The sequence below is a fragment of the Schistocerca serialis genome, chromosome 6, assembly GCF_023864345.2.
Source record: "Schistocerca serialis cubense isolate TAMUIC-IGC-003099 chromosome 6, iqSchSeri2.2, whole genome shotgun sequence".
Taxonomy (NCBI): Eukaryota; Metazoa; Arthropoda; class Insecta; order Orthoptera; family Acrididae; genus Schistocerca; species Schistocerca serialis.
In genome coordinates, this window is record NC_064643.1 from 413,741,321 (window position 1) to 413,760,806 (window position 19,486).

A 19,486-nucleotide genomic window follows, 5' to 3' on the forward strand; every position below is an offset into this window, starting at 1 on the left:
AATCATGTTGAGATCTTTTATTTATTTACTAGTTGCTGTTATATATGACTTGCACCCTGGAAGATATTGACATCCATGTTTCACTGTTGCTAAAGAATAGTATTATGGGATGTTGGATGGCGCACAGTGGGACAAGCTTGGCTGTGAGCGGGCAGATATTAAAATGATTTTATCTTCAAACTCTTCCGTGGACCCATCTTTGCATACGAAAACAACAGTATGGGAACTGTGGGTCTGCCTTGATACAAAACACTTCTGTTATTTATTTATTTATTTATCCCCAAAACTAGTTTCAGTAACAAATATTGCCATAATCAGTGAGTTTTTAATTCTAAAATATGCAGAAGTAGCATAGTTATAAAAAATTGTAAACCATTATTACATATGTGCTGTTTGTTTTTTAAATATTGTTTTCTGTGAATACTTTCATAAAATGTTATCTGCTGTATGTCACATCATGGTTTTAAGATTGTTGTCACTGTTTGCAGCATATTTTCTGTGTTTTTCTGTTGCCGTTTTTCTTGACATATATCCTGTTACCTCATACTATGTGAGTGGCTGTTAACAAACAAATACAAGAACGTGCACTTATTCATGTCAGTGTTACACAAATGGGATTTCACTTGTTTACCAACACCCACTCACACAGCTCCAGATGTCATGATGTATGCGGAGAGAAACTGCAACAGAAAAACACAGAAAATATGCTGCAAACAGCAACAAAAGTCGTAAAACCTCCCTGTGATGTATAGTAAATAAGGTATTATAAAAGTATTCACAGGGAACAATTCTTAAAAAACAAACAGTACATATATAACAATGATTCACAATGTTTTATAACTATGCTATTTCTGTATGTTTTAGAATTAAAGAACCCATTGATGATGGCGATATTTGTTGCTGAAACTAGTTTTGGGAATAGATGAATAAATACCAAAAGTGTTTTGTATCAAGGCAGACACACAATTCCCATATTGTTGAGCAGGTAATACGCCATGTTGCCAACCATGGGAATGTATACTGCATACTTTGGCTATTTATGAACATCTACCACATTTAAACTGCAGTTTGCCTGAATCCATTTGCTTTTGGAATCGAATTGACCTTAAAATTGGATAAATGCTCAAAAATAGCACATATTTCTGCAGGATATGCTAAATGTGTAGATTGGGACCAGTGGCCTCTTACATGTTTTATGCAGCAATGTTGTTGACACTCATTGTGAGGTATGACGGGAACAACTGGGGGGTATGTGAGCTGCTGGTTCTAAACAGCCAAGGAGAGAGCAACAGGCAGATTATATGTTTGGAGGCAAGAGTCACTATGACTTTCTTACATCAGTATAGAATCAAAATTCGCTGTTCTCAGATCTTACTGACACCACAGCCTCAGAAATTGCAGAGTAGTCAGAAGAAACAGCCAAATATTTGTGACAATGAAGATATGTTTCACATCTGCCCTGTTAAGGTGATGACAGTGATGATGATGGTGATGAAAAGTAATGATACTGCAGATAACAGTCTAAAAAAAAGGTCTAAACAAAATAGCAGTGAAGGGAAAAATTAATGCAAACAGTTTCTTACTTTTTATTTTATTTCTTGTTGCATTATCAAAATGTAGACAATCAATAAATGACATAAGTTTTGAGTAGGTGTACGTAAACTATTTAGGCAGAGAAAATTTTGATTAGTAAGAATATATTTTTAAAAAGTTTTCTCTAGGAATCACATAAAAAAGAGGGGTTGTCTTATATTCAGGGTTGTCTTACAATCAGGTAAATACAGTAATTACCATTCTCTTGTAACCTTTCAACTTTTTGTATCATATCATTGTGATTAAATTTAACATATATTAAAATGAAGCTCTTGAAGATATCAGCTTATATTCAGGGTTGTCTTACAATCAGGTAAATACAGTAATTACCATTCTCTTGTAACCTTTCAACTTTTTGTATCATATCATTGTGATTAAATTTAACATATATTAAAATGAAGCTCTTGAAGCTATCACCCCCCCCCCCCCCCCCCCTCCACTTCCTCTCCCAACAAAACACATGTATGCGTTTACTTCTTATTTCAGTGTTTTCAGTTTGTGATTGCTAGATATAAATGAAGGGAATTGATAAGAGCTGTCCTAGTGGACAAAACTCAATCATTATTTCATTAATTTTGCTCAAATGTAAGCAGCTGTACACTGTCTTTAATGATTGTATAAAACAGCATCAGGTTCTCAAATTTATTGATACAGACAAGGTTTAAGTTGTTATTTACCATAAGGATATGGTCACATTTTAATCTACAGCACTCTCCAAGGTCTCAAATCTCAGATTTTGGTAAATCAAAACTGTGCAGGCTTGAGAATTCCAAGACTCACTCATTGCCCAGGTAAGTCTACCAGTCTGGCCACATTACAACTTCCTATGTCTGTAATAGTTTCACTCATACCTTATACTGTAGGTTGGTACTGTACATATGCTTTTTTTTAAATATTTTTGACACAGGTGTCTCCCTCCTCACACCTCTATGTGAAAGAAGTGGTACAAGGGTCATTTCATGTCAAGTGTCCCAGTTTAGAAGATGATCCCAGCTCGATCTTCTTCAATTTTGATGAAATTTGTGCAGGATGTACCTGATGGCTCTACATGAACTTATGCAAAGTTTCAGGTTCACCTGTAATTGGGTGAGGTGCTAGAGCCATTTTCGTGAAGACCACTTTTACAGAGACCGAAAAGTCATGAAGAAATCGTCTAGTTTGTCATTCCACTGTTCCTAATGTAAAAGAGCTAGACTCTTGCTTCTGGGTATAGTGGTACAACTTTGTGTGCTCTACACCCAAATGTTGCAAGTAGAGTTCAGAAAGCAATGCATTTGGAATAATCTCAGTTCAAAGTGGGTAACAAATCATGTTGCGAGAAATTTGTCCCATAGTTTAATGAGGCATAAGTAGTGGAGAAAGTGCGCTATGGACTTGGTCTTTTGCCAAACTACTGTCTGTCTGGGTGTTTAGTATATCACAAAATTTGGTCTGGCTTGTGTGTTAATTACTGTGCTACCATCCTGTAAATTTTCTAAAAAACATGAATGTATCAAAATATACCCATGTTCAAAGTCATGTATTTCAAAATGGACACCTACCACATTACGTTTGTTAACACCACTCAACAGAGCACATTTCATTCTATTAAAAAAACTTATTTTCGTTTTGGTGTCTCTTTGGGTAAGGTGCAAAAATGCGCCTAAATTATTGACTTTTCTGGTAGTTAAGAAAATCCTTGTGTTGGTCCATGGTCATTATGCCACTACCAATCTCAAGACTGGTAACCCCATCACCAAGAGGCCATGCCCGATAGCCATCCAGGGTCAGCCACAGGTGGGTTTCTTTACTGCATGTTCCCAAGCCTGAAAATGGGTGTCTAGCAGGTTCCCAAGCCAGAATGCGAATATCTAGCAGGTTCCCAATTCTGAATGTGGGTATCTAGCAGGTTCACAAGCCTTTTTTGGGTCTCTCTGTGGTTCCCAAGCCATAATACAGAATTCTTCAATTGTTAATTGTTTTAAATTTTTTGCTGATGTTCAAAACTATTGCTTCCAGCAAACTGTATTGCTGCCCAATCATTGAAGCAGCTGGGACTGGTATGACTGCAATTATCTGTTGTTCTGGGATCCAACATATGTCTCTTCTAGTAGGCCAATGAAATGATTGAGCAGCTCCATGAGGATGCATGAAATTAATCAAGGCATCTTTTTCTTCACATGAAACTTCACAGGTATTTCTTATCCACCATTTACTATCATAAACGCAAACAACATACTGGCCAGGCTGTAGTTCATTAATGGCAACATGTTTAGTAGCAACTTTAGCATGCCGGTTAACATTTGCCATAAAGGACAATGTATCATTTGATACTCTGTGAATCTTAAGTCGCTTTTCATCAATTGGCACAAAATGGTGATGGTCTCTTGTACCAGACACTGTACATCCATCCTCAAAATGTTTCTCTTGGTCAATTTTTGCATCTGCAGTAATTTCTATTTTAATATAAATAAACTCAATGCCATGAACTTTTTTTTGCAGTATTCAAACAGATCAGTTGATGTTAAGATTTGGTTGTCAATTGGGGTTGAAGGCTAGCTCTAGCTGCTAAATGCTTAACTGTGCCCCCAATTCCATCAAATGGTGATTTCCCATGGCTTGTTCTGAAAAAATTCCATACTGCAGTAATGCCAAAATCTTTTTGATGATGGCGAAGATTTAGGAAGCTCTTAAAATTTTTGTACTGTGCTGCAGAACTGTCGCTAAAATAATGAATAAGCTCAATTTCTTTAAAAATGCACTTAAGGTATTTGATCCAGTATGTTAAAAACACATGCACTGCAACTGTGTCATGTCGGAGGCAATCACTGATTATGCAGTTGCTGACACTCTTTAGGTCTTCGTTACCTTTGTAGTAAATGACAGATGGATGTATTGTAGCTTGACTATTTTCTCAATGGAATCCCTGCACTGCATCTTGGACAATAAAGGAGTAATTTTCTGCAAAATCCATTAATATAACCAATTCTCCTGGTTTTAGACCTTCTTTAGTGAACTGCAAATGCTTGCTCTGATGCTTTGCAATGTAGTAGTGAGTAGAAAGGGCCAACAGTTTTGTAACTAATAGTTCAATTAATTCTTCAATTGTCATTTCTCTGGTTTCAAGTGTATATCTATCAGTGTGAGTCCATTGTTTGAACTGAATTGTATCCCCAGGATCAATATCTGCAAAAGCACTTTCCAAATATTCATTTAGAGCTTCTGTTCCTGGACATACTTCACAGCGATGAAGCATGCAATCCTTTGTTTCCAAATTACAGACAATTTTGCTCAGTAATGTTTTGTAATCTTCTTTTATTGGGCTATCTGCCAACATCAGTTTTACATTTTGATGTATTGTGCAGACAGAAACTGAATGTGAACCAGATGTGCCTACAGTCACGCTCCATTTTGACCTTAATTCACAAAATTTGGAAAATCCAATTTTCGGTCCATTTTTATTGCGGTATGCAACAAACATTTCTTTTAAGTTGCTCAGTAATAAGTATTTCTGTTTTTTAACCTTTTCTCCATCTATCTGAACAGTAATACAGTCCTTTTTTCCTGGACAAATCCAACTGAACTCTTCATCATAAAAATGTTCTGTGACTCTTGCTTTCACATCCTCAGAAAGCTTTTTCCCACATTTACCTTTGGGCTCCAATATTCCCTGTTCAGCTTTTAACTTTCTAGCCTTCCTTACCATTCTTTCTGAAACACGAAATTCTTCCATTGTCTTTTTGATAGACCAGCTTTGGAGAACTAAGGTCAAAATTTGAACTTTCTTGTTATTATTTGATATATGTAATTTTTCTTTCAATTCTTGGATCAGCTCAATGTAATCTGAGCAAGTCAAGCATTGCTTGCTTGTGGATGGTTGCTCCAGTTCACCGGGATCAAGTCCTCCCACTTCTGCAATTTTCTTGCAATTTTCTTAATAATTGCACCTTCAACTTGATGTATTTTGCACTTTGCATATCCTTTTGTATCCCTTGTACCAATTTGTTGAAATTTTAGTGGTGATATTCCAACAGATGTTTGTATTCAAATTGTGACCAACATTAGTCTCATCATCTTTATATGACTCATATGTAACGTCCATTTGTGAATATTTCAGTGTATCAAATTCTTTTCTACAGGAAGGGCACATTTTTTGGCCCAGATTAATATCAGACATGGTTATCCTTTTTAGTAGGTCACCTGTTTCTATGTTGATTGAGCGCAAGCATTTTTGTGCAGTGTGGTTTTTCTTGCTAAATGGGTTGCAGCATGATATTTACAAAAATTCAAATCTTTTTAGGAGTAAAGCTTCATGATGGAAGCATAGTTGGGTATTTTCAGTCGAATGTAAACCAATCGTCTAGTAAGTAATTCTTGTTCTTCTAAGGAAAGTTGCTTTACAGCTTTCAGTCCTTTTAAGGCACTGTATGTCGTTAAATGGCATGGGGAATCAGTATTTCCAAAACTGCATACATTAACTTGATCTTGTTCTTCCATTTTAGCAACAACTTGATATGCTTCAGACACTAAAATGACATTGCCGAGTCCTAAATAAAGAAAAGAAATAAAATTAATAAGCATTCAGCTTTCCAAAAATTATGTAGCAATCTCTAGTACAGTTAAATGGTTAAATTTAGCAATGGATCTGTCACAAACAGGTTTAAAATCACTGAATAAATAGCAAAATGAATATTTAAACAATGAAGACGTGACCAACAAAATTCCAAATTTTAGGTGACATTTTTGCACCTTACCCAAAGAGACACCAAAATGAAAATAAGTTTTTCTAATAGAATGAAATGTGCTCTGTTGAATGGTGTTAATGAATGTTATGTGGTAGGTGTCCATTTTGAGATACATGACTTTGAACACGGGTATATTTTGATACATTCATGTTTTTTAGCTAATTTACAGGATGGTAGCACAGTAATTAAACACACAAGCCAGACCAAAATTTGTGATATACTAAACTCCCAGACAGTCAGTAGTTTGGCAAAAGACCAGGTCCATAGAGCACTTTCTCCACTACTTATGCCTCGTTAAACTATGGGACAAATTTCTCGCAACATGATTTGTTACCCACTTTGAACTGAGATTATTCCAAATGCATTGCTTTCTGAACTCTACTTGCAACATTTGGGTGTAGAGCACACAAAGTTGTACCACTATACCCAGAAGCAAGAGTCTAGCTCTTTTACATTAGGAACATTGGAATGCCAAACTTGACGATTTCTTCACGACTTTTCGGTCTCTATAAAAGTGGTCTTCACGAAAATGGCTCTAGCACCTCACCCAATTACAGGTGAGACTGAAACTTTGCATAAGTTCATGTAAGGCCCTCAGGTATATCATGTACAAATTTCATCAAAATTGAAGATGGTAGATATGGGAGCCCTAGGACACTTCACGTGGAATGACTCACAAGTCATTTCTTCTATGGATGCACCTGACCTAGGTGTAGTCTATCCCTTCTCTGGGTCTGCCTACCCTTTATTCTCCAATACACCAATGCATCCCTAACATGGTACAGGTCCAACCTTATATGGATTCAGCTGACCAAAGTTTAGACCACCCCTTCTCTGGATCCATCAAACATTCCTCTCACACAAATCTACATGAAATTGGGTCCACTTCATCAAATTTGAAATTATATACATAGCTTATTAGCTTTACCTTTATAGCTTTCAGTGATGAAATTTCTCCATATCCTAATGATTTCCATCAGCTGTTTCAAACAGATGTTTCCTGACTCCTTCCTTTATACCCTTTCTCCTATATTTTTTGCAATGCTATTACAAACTTATATGTTACTGGAGTATTTAACAAAAAGCTCTCGCACAGATGAACTATGTTCATCAAGAGCCTATACCATGTTACTAGATTATATTTTCTTTCATTCTTTATTATTGATGTGGTAATAATCCAACCATTTAGAACATAAACCATGGAGAAGCACTGAGCATTTGCCTATGGATTCATTACTTTTTATTTAATTTATATGGACAAACATTTGGCACATGCATTAAAACACTTTAATCTATCCTTCTTACTTTCAAAGACATAATATATCCATAATTAATGCATTTTTATTATACTCACAAAAACCTTTCAGGGACTAGCATACTTTTCAGGGAGATAATGCAAGTTTTTTTAGATTGATTTCGCTCCTCATCTGTTAAACAAGCACCAGAAATGGATTAAGATACCAAGATAATTTTCAAGATTGTTTGGGATGAGATCTTAGGAATATATCATAAAAATGTCAGCCATTTTCTGTGCATAGTTGCCTGGGTATCCATAGATCAGTTGTGGAACATAAAGTAGTAAAAAAAGAAACTGTTTTAGTGTTTTCTAGGAATTGCCCATGAACTAATTACGCCTCCAAGGCCCATTGTAGACCACATTAAATGCAAAGAGAACCAACTTATTTGCTCCATTTGCCTGAGCAGTAGGAAGTGTGTAATATTCGTACTTTGACTCTGTACTGTAGAATAGTGACACCTAGACAATTCTTCTGTTGGGTATACAAATAGCCCCTAGTCCATGGCATATCCAAACCACTTGACCCTACTTTACTATCACTAATAGAAATTAAGGTATTGGCTCCAGAAGAATCCCATTTTTATGCTCTGCATTCTCAAAAGTATTAGGTAGCATATGCTGTTAGATGTGTACTGATTATGTGTCTCATAAATGTTTATGGTATGTAACACCTAACAGCTCATGCACTACAATCTTATAGCATATTTACTATTTCAGGTACAGGTTTATTAATTACCCATTTCATAAGCAGTAAATTAACAGTGGAAAGTTACATCAAAGAATGGCATCATCGTTAAGAGATAGTAATAATGTATATTATTTGAATGTTTGAAGATATTTCATATGACTGTTGTCCTATAGGGTATCTGGCTGCAATGGGAAAGGCTGGAGGTGGTCGTAATGAAGTGGACCCTCGTTTTATTTCAATGTTCAGTGCATTCAGCATGATCTTTCCATCTGATGTGACACTATATCGAATCTATTACTCAATATTGGCAGGGCATACTGAGCCTTTCGCAGATGAAGTTCAAAAAGTAGTACCTGACATCATGAAGCTAACACTTGATCTCTACAAGGTTAGTTATTTTGTCACAGATTCCTTAATTTATTAGGTATTACATATTTAAATAGAAATTAGTGCATTTCTGTCATCAAGTACTTAATGGAAGATGATTGAATCCATACTGTGTATTTACTTAATGTAACTGTATGAGGTGTGGTCAGAAAGTAATGATAATTTTTTTTTCTTAAAGTATCTTTATTTATTCATTAAGGTCAACTTCATCCCCTTCAAAGGAATCCCCCTTGGATATAATACATTTGTGCGAGCACTTTTTCCACTCTTGGAAGCACTTCTGGAACTCACATTTCTTTATGGTGTTCAGTTTCTTATCAGTTCTGTTTTTATCTCATCACTGGTGCAAAACGACATTTATGGTATTTTCTCTTCAGCCACAGGAATATAAAGAAGTCACAGGGTGACATATCTGGTGAATACGGTGGCTGATACAACATAACAATTTTGTTTTTTTGCCAAAAAGTCACAAACGAGCTTTGAGGTGTGAGTGGGAGCATTATCGTGATGCAATTTCAGTGAATAGTTTTGCCACAGTTTTGTTCATTTTCTTCAGATTGCTTCATGTAAAAGGCACGTAACATCCACACAGTATTCATTATTCCAGAATGAGATTTTCACTCTGCAGCAGAGTGTGCACTGATATGAAACTTCCTGGCAGATTAAAACTGTGTACTGGACCGAGACTCGAACTCGGGCCCTTGGCTTTTCGCGGGCAATTGCTCTACCATCTGAACTACCCAAGCATGACTCCATGCCCCATCCTCACAGCTTTGCTTCCACCAGTGCCTCGTCTCCTCTCTTCCAAACTTCACAGAAGCTCTCCTGTGAACTATGCAGAACTAGCACTCCTGGAAGAAAGGATATTGCAGAGACATGGCTTAGCCACAGCCTGGGGGATGTTTCCAGATTGAGATTTTCACTCTGCAATCTTAGTGTGCGCTGATATGAAACTTCCTGGCAGATTAAAACTGTGTGCCAGACCGACACTTGAACTCGGGACCTTTGCCTTTTGTGGGCAAGTGCTCTACCATCTGAGCTACCCAAGCATGACTCACGCCCTGTCCTCACAGCTTTACTTCCACCAGTACCTCGTCTCCTCCCTTCCAAACTTCACAGAAGCTCTCCTGCGAACTTTGCGGAACTAGAACTCCAGGAAGAAAGGATATTGCAGAGACATGGCTTAGCCACAGTGTGGGGGATGTTTCTAGAATGAGATTTTCACTCTGCAGCTGAAAATGCACTGATATGAAACTTCCTGGCAGATTAAAACTGTGAGTCATGCTTGGGTAGCTCAGATGGCAGAGCACTTACCCGCAAAAGGCAAAGGTCTCGAGTTCGAGTCTCAGTCTGGCACACAGTTTTAATCTGCCAGGAAGTTTATATCAGCGCACACTCTGCTGCAGCATGAAAATCTCATTCTGGAAACATCCCCCAGGCTGTGGCTAAGCCATATCTCTGCAGTATCCTTTCTTCCAGGAGTGCTAGTTCTGCAAAGTTCGCAGGAGGGCTTCTGTGAAGTTTGGAAGAGAGGAGACAACTTATTGGTGGAAGTAAAGCTGTGAGGATGGGGCGTGAGTCATGCTTGGGTAGTCATGCTGGTAGAGCACTTGCCCATGAAAGGCAAAGGTCCTGAATTCGAGTCTCGGTCCGGCACACAGTTTTAATCTGCAGGAAGTTTCAGTATTCATAATTGACCACTTGGCCATAATGCAGGAACTCATGATGGACTAACCCACTGCAATCAAAGAAAACCTGCATATGTGGTCAAACTTGTCGAATATATTTTGGTCTTGGCTCTTCAGGCAGTCTGTTGGGGCAGTTTGGTCTTGGTTTTGATGCCACATCCATGTAACCATGTTTTGTCACCTGTTGTAACATTCTTTAGAAGTTATAGACTGACTACGTGTCATCGTTTTTGATCAAAATTCAACAGTTTCAGAACAAACTTTGCTGCTACATGTTTCATTTGCAAAACATCTGAAAAAATTGTTTATCATGAGCCAAATGATATGCTGACATCATCAGCAACTTCTCTGAAGGTGATTTGATGATTTTCAGAACCATTTTCTTCACTATTCCCACATTGTCATCAGCAACTGATTTGGTAGGACACCCAGGATGGCTGTCATCTTCAATGTCTTCTCGACCGCTTTGAAACATTTGTAACTCTCTTACACTTTTGTCTTACTAGTAGAAGATTCACTAAAAGCCACAGTCAACAATGTGAATGTGGTGCTGAACTTTATTCCATTTTTCAAGCAAAATTTAATCTAAATTCTTTGATCCATCTTTTTCAGAAGTAAAAATTTGCTGAGTACTTGAAATCAAATATAATATTTTTCACTGTCAACATTGAACTAAATGTTCAAAATAGCTGAGAATTCAAACATATGTACCAAAATGAAAAAAAAAAGTTTTGAAACTCAGATGTATAGAGCCCATGAAATTAAAAAATTCCCATTACTTTATGACCACACCTTGTATGTTTCATACATTGGTTGCTGTAGTAATAGTAGAATTCACATACACATAAGAAAAGATACCATAACCAGTAGTAGCAGTAGTTGTGGTAGTACTAGCAGTAGTAGTAGTACAACAGTAGTATTTGATATGTACATAAAGAAAGACATCACAACCAGTCTCATTTATATTTCACTTCATTAAACAAGTTATATTTTACTTCCAGACTAGCTGAATACTTACACTTTGTGTACTATGTGACCCCCAATTTTAATGTTATGTGTGTCACTTATCACATTTCCCCTGCCCCTTTCTTGGGTCTACACTCAATCCATATTCTGTGCTCAGTGGACTTGTCTTCCTGTTCAGTTAGTCCTGTAATTCTCCCTCATTTTCACAGATGATTTAAATGTAATCATTTAATCTTTTTTTTGGATGGAAAAATATTTATAATAATCTGTTTCCTCTGCATTTAACAGTGAAATTCCTTTTGCACTCTTAATATTGACATTTCTGATTTCAAATTCTGCCAACAAATGCTCATAATTCTGACAAGTTTAATCAAAATTGATCATTTTAATGGGAATGGTGGACACGTTTAATACAGACATTTCTTGCACTCTGTTAGAAAGTAATAACAGATAAAGTCATTTGCAGTCTCGTGAAAAATGACATACAGAAATGTTTTGAATAACAAAAGGAATTGTTTCACGTGTGTGTTGGCTCAAATTAAGACTATGGCCTCTGACTATACATTTGGTAAGATTGTGAATTAACAGCATTGCTCTTGTTCCTTCTGTATCAGAGTAAAGTAATAACAGATAAAGTCATTTGCAGTCTCGTGAAAAATGACATACAGAAATGTTTTGAATAACAAAAGGAATTGTTTCACGTGTGTGTTGGCTCAAATTAAGACTATGGCCTCTGACTATACATTTGGTAAGATTGTGAATTAACAGCATTGCTCTTGTTCCTTCTGTATCAGACCTCAAATATTGTATTCCCTGGTACAACTAGGGATCCATCTTTACTACATTGTTCCCTTCCACTCAGTTAATTGATTTTGATAAAACTGCTCACACAAAAAAGGCACAGTTTGAGGTTGAGCAATAATTGTATTGTATTATATTCCACTGTATTTATTTGGCCCAGTAAATGTTACATGTACAGTACAGCACATCTGATATTGGACTGGTCAATGAAAATTTACCTTCATCTTTACAACAATGAATACATACTTTCAGGTCTGACATAAAATTATACCACCTTAGCTAGAAAATTACAACTGAAAATATGAATAAACTAATATTAATGATTATAGTCATTACATACTACAAGCAGAAAGACATATTTACACAAATTTTTGTAAGAGATAAATAATGTGGCTTATACGTGTAACATTAACTTTCTTAAGCGCTCAGAGACTTTGGAGGAATTCTTCCAGACTATAGAAGCTATGCATTAATAGATATTCTTTTAATAATATTTTAAATTTTTTATATAATTTATTATTGTAATTTCTTTTGGGAACTTATTGTAAATAATTTTACCATGGTGTAATGTTCCTTTTTTGCTGCAAACTGGATTTTTATTTGGATCATGTGAAAGTCAGTTTCCTGTCTTGTGTTGTGTTGATGTAGATTTTCATTTTTGAGGAGAACACTCAGATTTGTTACTGCATATTTCTTAATAAACATTACACTTTCGAACATGTAACTACGTGTAAGAGGAAGAATCCCCATCCTTTTAAATAGTGGTGTGCAGAGTTCGTTCTTTTTTCATTCCAACATTAAATCTCACTATCCTTTTTTGCATCCTGAGGAGTTTTAGGCAAGATGGCGAGTTACCCCAGAAAGTGATCCCATATTTCAGAATATAAAAAGTAATTAGACAGTCCTTACAACACGTTTTCAAGCACTCTCATTAAATAGCACATGGTACTTAGTCTCTTAAATATTCTTATCAATGTGAGTATCCCATCTAACATTATCTTGGAGCTATATCCCAAAAAAATTTGTATTTGCTACACTTACAACATATGTGCCTGGTCTGATATCTCTGTTTTTATATGCTCTTCTCTGTTTCTCATGATATTATGCAAATTTAAGAATACTGTTTTACTTTTATTTGTTACTAGTTTGTTTTGGGTAAACCATGTCATAACACTAGTTAATCTCTCACATTAATGTCTCAGATTTGTAACATTTCTGGTGTCTTCCCACTGAGTAAGATTCTTGTGTCATCTGCAAACTTGATACTGCTATGATACTGCTCAGTGAATGCTAAGCCATTTACATATATCAAAAATATTATGGTACTCAGTACTGAGCCCTGCCGTATGCCATACTTTACTTCTTTGTAATCAGAATAGTGTCTAGTTGAATTATTATCTTCTTGAAATTGTATTTCTACTACTTGCTTGTGGTCCGTAATGTATGATCTAAGCCATTTAGGTGGTCCTCTGATACCAATACTATTGTCAATGTTTGCTGTTGTTGCCATACGATAAATAAATAAATAAATAACCAATATTATCAAGTTTCTGCAGCAATAGGATGTGCTCCATGATATCAAAGGTCTTTGACAGATTAAGGCATATTCCAATCTCTTTTTCTCCACTGTCAAGTTTTTGGAGCTCTTCACTCAGAAATTCAAATATTTCTATTGATTGGCCTTTCTGGAAATGATGTTGGGCTGTGAATAATATATTCCAATTATCTAGAAAATTTAACAATGTCTTACAAAAAAAAATTTCTAGTATTTTCAAAATTGCAGATAGAAAAGCAACAGGTCCATAATTGGCTGTGTCTTCTTTCCTGCCCTTTTTGAACAGTGCCTTGGTTTCACTATCTCTAAGCAGGAAGGAAAGATTCTAGTTGTGGATGAACTGTTGAAAAGGTGGGTTAATGGTAGTGCAACGAGGTCACCTGCATTTTAATAACATAATCTGGAATATCACCCACACCTATCAAAAATTTGCTCTTAACTTACAAATTACTACTTCAATTTCATTAGGGTTAGTTTAGAGAAGAAATAAGGAGTCAAGGTTTCTATGTAGATTTGATATATTGATCTGTTGGTGATCTGGTAGAATTTGTTTTGGATAATTTTATAGGACAGAGTAACTGTCCACTAATATTTGAAAAATATGTGTTAAAGGAACTGGTTACTTCTTCTGGATTTGTAATTTGTTTGCTGTGGTGATCTAGCAGGAGATTTACTTTTTTTGGGTGCGGGTTGGGCTCATTTCTTACTTGCTGTTTGACTGTCTTCCACATGGGTTTCATTTTGTTCCTAGCCATTATTATGTGTTTTTTTAGCTTCTTTTTAGACTTACTGAAGCACTCTCTTATAATTCTTGAAATACACCAGAAATACTTCTGTAACATTTTGCATTTTTTTAAATTTCACAAAGTCTTCTGTTTTTAGCACAAGATATTTTAATGTTTGTTGTCAACCAAGAAACATTTTTTAGTAATTTTTAATTTTTGGTTTTTAACCGGAAAAGAAATATTGAAATAACATGAGAATACTTCCATGAACATGCCAAATTTTTTACTTGTGACCTCACAGTTGTATATGTCATTTCATATTTGTTTTTTCAGTAATTGCCAGAGATGTTCTAAGTTTTGTTTGTAGAATATTCAGTATTTACTTGTTATTTAATGATCACTGAAACCTGTATTCATATTTCCAGATTTATGTAAATATTTATCTGTATTTATGAGTATCTGATTTATAGTACTGCTGTATGATTTGGTGACTCTGGTAGGCACTTTTATGGTTGTGTGAATATTATACGTATGGTAAGTCTTTCATAAAGCCTCAAGGTTCAGTCTGTCTTTTGAGCTCTTGTTGAAATCTGTGTTAAAGTCACCACACATGACAGTACTTTTGCTAAATACTATTGAGTGCCTAAAACTGTTAAGTGCCTTCTCAAAACTTTCAAGGGAATACTTTGTCAGTAATCTACATCTGCATCTATACATTGACAAAAACTGTGAAGCAGATGACAGATGGTATTTCCCATTGTACCAGCTGTTAGGTCTTCCCCCTTTTCCATTCAGGTATGGAGTATGGGAGACATGATTGTTTAAAGACATTTGTGTGCACTCTTACTATTTCAAGCTTGTCTTCATGATCCATATGGGAGTGCTACATAGAGGATTGTAGTATGCTCCTAGATTACTCACACAGAGCTGCTTCTTGAAACTCGACAAGTAGGCTTTCGTTGGATAGTTCACATCTGTCCTTAAGCATCAGTCACTTCAGCTTTTCCAGCATCTCCATGACACTCTCACATGGGTTTAAAAAAACCTGTGACTACTCACGGTGCCCTTCTTTGTATATGTTCAACAACCTTTCTAGTCCCATTTGGTGGGCCCCACACTCTTCAACAATACTCTAAAATGGCTCACACCGGTCATTTGTAAACCATCTTCTTTATAGGTTACACCAATGAACTAAAGTGTATAACTTGCTTAGTGAAGTGAGTCTATAAGCTGCACACATTTGACAGCCAATCCTGTTCCATTCAGCACCTCTCTTCCTATTACCTTATGCTTTGTTTTACACCTATTATAGTAGACTTTGTTTCTCCTATGACAAACCTGTCTAGTGCATAGACAGTTATTCCTCTGAAATAGAGCCACAGCTCCTGCTCCTGCTCCTGCTCCTGCCTTGAGCTACATGTTTCAAGTTTCTCATAGAGTGACAATACTATTATCATTTTCTCTAGTCCACTGAACAATTAAAGTTTTCTATTTGTTTCAGTTGCTCTTTGTACATTGGTAATTATTATTTGCTACAACTTCTTATTCGTCATTGGAATCAGTTTGAACATGGACATTCTCAAAGAGTGCAAGTGTGTTTTGGATTTCCAACGTCCGGGGTTAATAATGGGACAGCAAGTTGTGTTAACCAGTTTGATGAAGAAACAGTCAAAGTTGTGAAATTCAGTTCTTTTTATGTAACTGTCAACCAGTTTCAGATGTCAGTACCCATTCTTAAGTCATTCAAACAGAAAAATGGTGTTTTCAATGACAGCATGCAAACCATGTTAAAATAGTACGTACTTGTGTCTAAGTCAAATTAGATACAAGTGTGTACAATATTAAGTCAAGTTAGACACAAGTATGTGCAATATGAACATGATTTGTATACAATCATGGAATGCATCTTTTTTTTTCTATTTGGATGACTTGAGAAAGGATTCTGATACATGAAACTAGACATCAGTTGAATAAAAAGAATTCAATTTCACAAATTTGGCTGTTTTCTATATCAAACTGACTTTAGGTTTATTTGTCAGTATAAGATTCAATATATTTCATCATGAGTCAGCCTCTGAACTATCTGTTCTAGATAGATTTCAAAGAAAATGTTTAATATTGTTTCACAGGATGTCCTACCACACCACTGCTTACAAAACTTTAATTTTCCCAAGTGATTGTTGGATGATTAAAGTCTCTCCTGAAGATGATGGCATTTTTGGAGAAAATACAAATAACTGACATTTTCTGTAAAATGTTTGCTTATATTGATTGATGAGTCTTGTGATAAGTAGAAAGATCCATTTAATTGTTTAAGCTGCTGTTGACACTGAATCTTTCCCAAACCGTCTCACATGCAGCTTCATTTTCTGTCTTGGTGGATTTGAAATTCTTGTTTGTTGCAACAAGTACAGTACCTTCTTTTCCCTTTAGCATAGCCTGTCGATACATGCTTTAAGTTTTCCCAAATCATGTCACTGCTATCAAATTCAGATTTTAACCAGCTTTCTATTCCTAGTATTAAGTGAACTCCACTAATCTGAATGTTTTACGCTTTGGCGTTTTGTAGTGAAAGCATCAGCATTTATCACTAGAACTTTAATAGTCTCATCTGTGTGGGTAAATTCTTTGGATCTTACACTAATACTTTCCAATCCCTCATAGTTGTTGTCATCTGAAATAGATGGAGAATTATCCAATCTAAAACACTTTTTGTTTGCACCTCACACATAGTTGGTTACCAGGATAGGAGCCTTTAATGTATAGCACCCACCTGATTCTGCCTTCTCTCTGCCTACTCTATTCAGAGGCCCTAGAGTACCATTGATAAGCCACTCACAATCAAGAGCATAAGTAATACAAATGGTGTACTTTATAGTGAGGAGACGGTGTCCATGTGAGAGGCTAGTACAGGTGGCAGTGAAATGGGTGATTTTGAAATGTCCACCACTGACATAAAATTTAAAATGCCCGTCACTTAAAAATGACATCATGTAGCTTCTCTCACACACATTTCAAGTCTTTTACGTAAGTTAGACAGCACATCTTGCAGAACGCACATTGGAATTCAATCAAGTTTCTCTCAAATTTGATCCTTCAGTTCCTGGACGGTGTGTGGTGGGTCACTCTGGAAGATCAGAGATTTCCAATGACCCCTAAGTAAGAAATCATTCACTGAATGCTCAGGGGATCTTGGAGGCCAGGAAATGTACCCATTCTTGGAGATGAGATAACCAGCAAATACGTTCCGTAACACATTAATGGAATACCCCATGGTACGGAATAAGGCCCTGTCTTGTTGGAAGAATGTGTTTGTAGTTACAGGAAGATCAGCAAGCTGTGATACTATGAAATGGTTTAATATGTGGACATAAAGTTTTGTATTCACATTAACAGCATTTCCATGACTGTCTTCAAGAAAATAAGGCCCTATGATTCCAAATGATGATAGGCCTCACCCCACTACCTCTATCTGACTATGAAGTGGTGTTTCATGAAGCATTTCAGGATTTTCATCTAAAATTTAACTTAGTGCTAAAGACTAACACGTAACAACTGACCTCATCACTTATGATCAGATTGCCATACAGATGTGGGTTTTCATTCACGAGTTCCAACTCTGGCCAAAGCATAGTCACTGTAAGAGGTTGTCCGCATTCAGTTTTAGCACTGTCTGAATTTTGTATGGGTGGAATCGCAGTTCCTTGTGCAATATTCATCACAAATTGTGATCTTATATGTCTAACTTGCAATGAATGATGACATGCAGAATGTTTTGGACTTGGGCTGTAGGCTTCTACCACTCCTGCAACTTTCTTTGGTGTGCACACAGATTTTGCACTTTCACCCCTCTTTCATGACATATCACCCATTTCCTAAAAATTCTGCACCCACACTTTGATAGCATGTGCCAATGGGACTTGGGCATGATGTACTAGATTGTTATGAATGCAAAATGCACACTGCACAGCCACATAGATGTCATTTTTTAAAACTCCTTCATGCCAACAGCATATTGTTCACCAGTCCATGATGCCATCTTGAGTGAACATCAATATCAGGGTTAATGGCAAAAGTTTATTGTCCCTACTCCCATTTTCTGATTCCTAATGTAACATGCTATTTCTAGGGTTGCCAAATCATCACCTTTTATCTTTGATACCTCTATTACTTATATCTTAACAGCCTCCCGACAAATGCATTCACAGCAGCTTCCAGTCACTTGACAGAATCTGGAGAAATTTCCAGCTGCTTACAAACAGCAACTAACTCATCCCATGCTCAAGAAAAACATTCACAGTGGGGCTGGCATTGTGGCTGGTATAATTTTAATTTCATGAAGGAATCCACCTGAGTCAATCAGAATATTTTATTTCTTGGTGTGGAGATGCGAGTTCCTAATGAGAACACTGAAACACATTTCAAAAATTCCAGAGATGTACAAAATGACATATTTCTCCCTATTTTTGTATAAATATCATTTTTGTACATTTTGCCCCCCGGCAATGTTTAAATCAACAAGTGGATCTAGAATATACTGAAATCTGTTTTAATATTAGCATTTCTTTGCATAAGCTTCCTGTTTGTGTAAAGTGTAACTGGAACAGAAACACTAGCCAAACAGTGTCTAGATGAGGATGGATAACTGTCTAACAACCACACTGTAGCTGACCAGTATACCCGACTATGTGACCTGGGAACGAATCAAGGTAGTATTTACCTCCACTGCCAGACAAGTTAGACACATTAATTCATGGCCACCTCAGTAGATTAGCCATTCTCTTATTGGAAAAAGTTACAAAACTTGGAATGGCATTTAAATATTTACTTATATAAAAAGTTTTCCTCTCCTTGTTATCTGAATTGAGATTGTGAGAATAAACTGTGACTGGTAGTGCTGATGCCTTGACTAATGTTTATTATGTTGGTTAGGTGATGGTTATGAAATGAAAGAGTGTAGCATTTGTTAATGTTGAAATGAAATTTTATTATGCACCATCTTTATATATCATACATAAATATAATAGTGTACTTAAAAACAAGAGTACATATTTCTGAATAG

The 19,486-nt window shown here is 36.2% G+C and overlaps 1 protein-coding gene across 1 annotated transcript in view; it reads left to right on the forward strand.

The window, feature by feature from the left end:
* LOC126484896 (dynein axonemal heavy chain 10) overlaps positions 1-19,486 on the forward strand; it is a 1,141,797-nt gene that overhangs the window by 605,842 nt on the left and 516,469 nt on the right. The window contains exon 37 of the mRNA XM_050108495.1: positions 8,476-8,690. Coding sequence (XP_049964452.1) covers positions 8,476-8,690 — 215 coding nt within the window. The remainder of the gene's footprint in view (positions 1-8,475; positions 8,691-19,486) is intronic.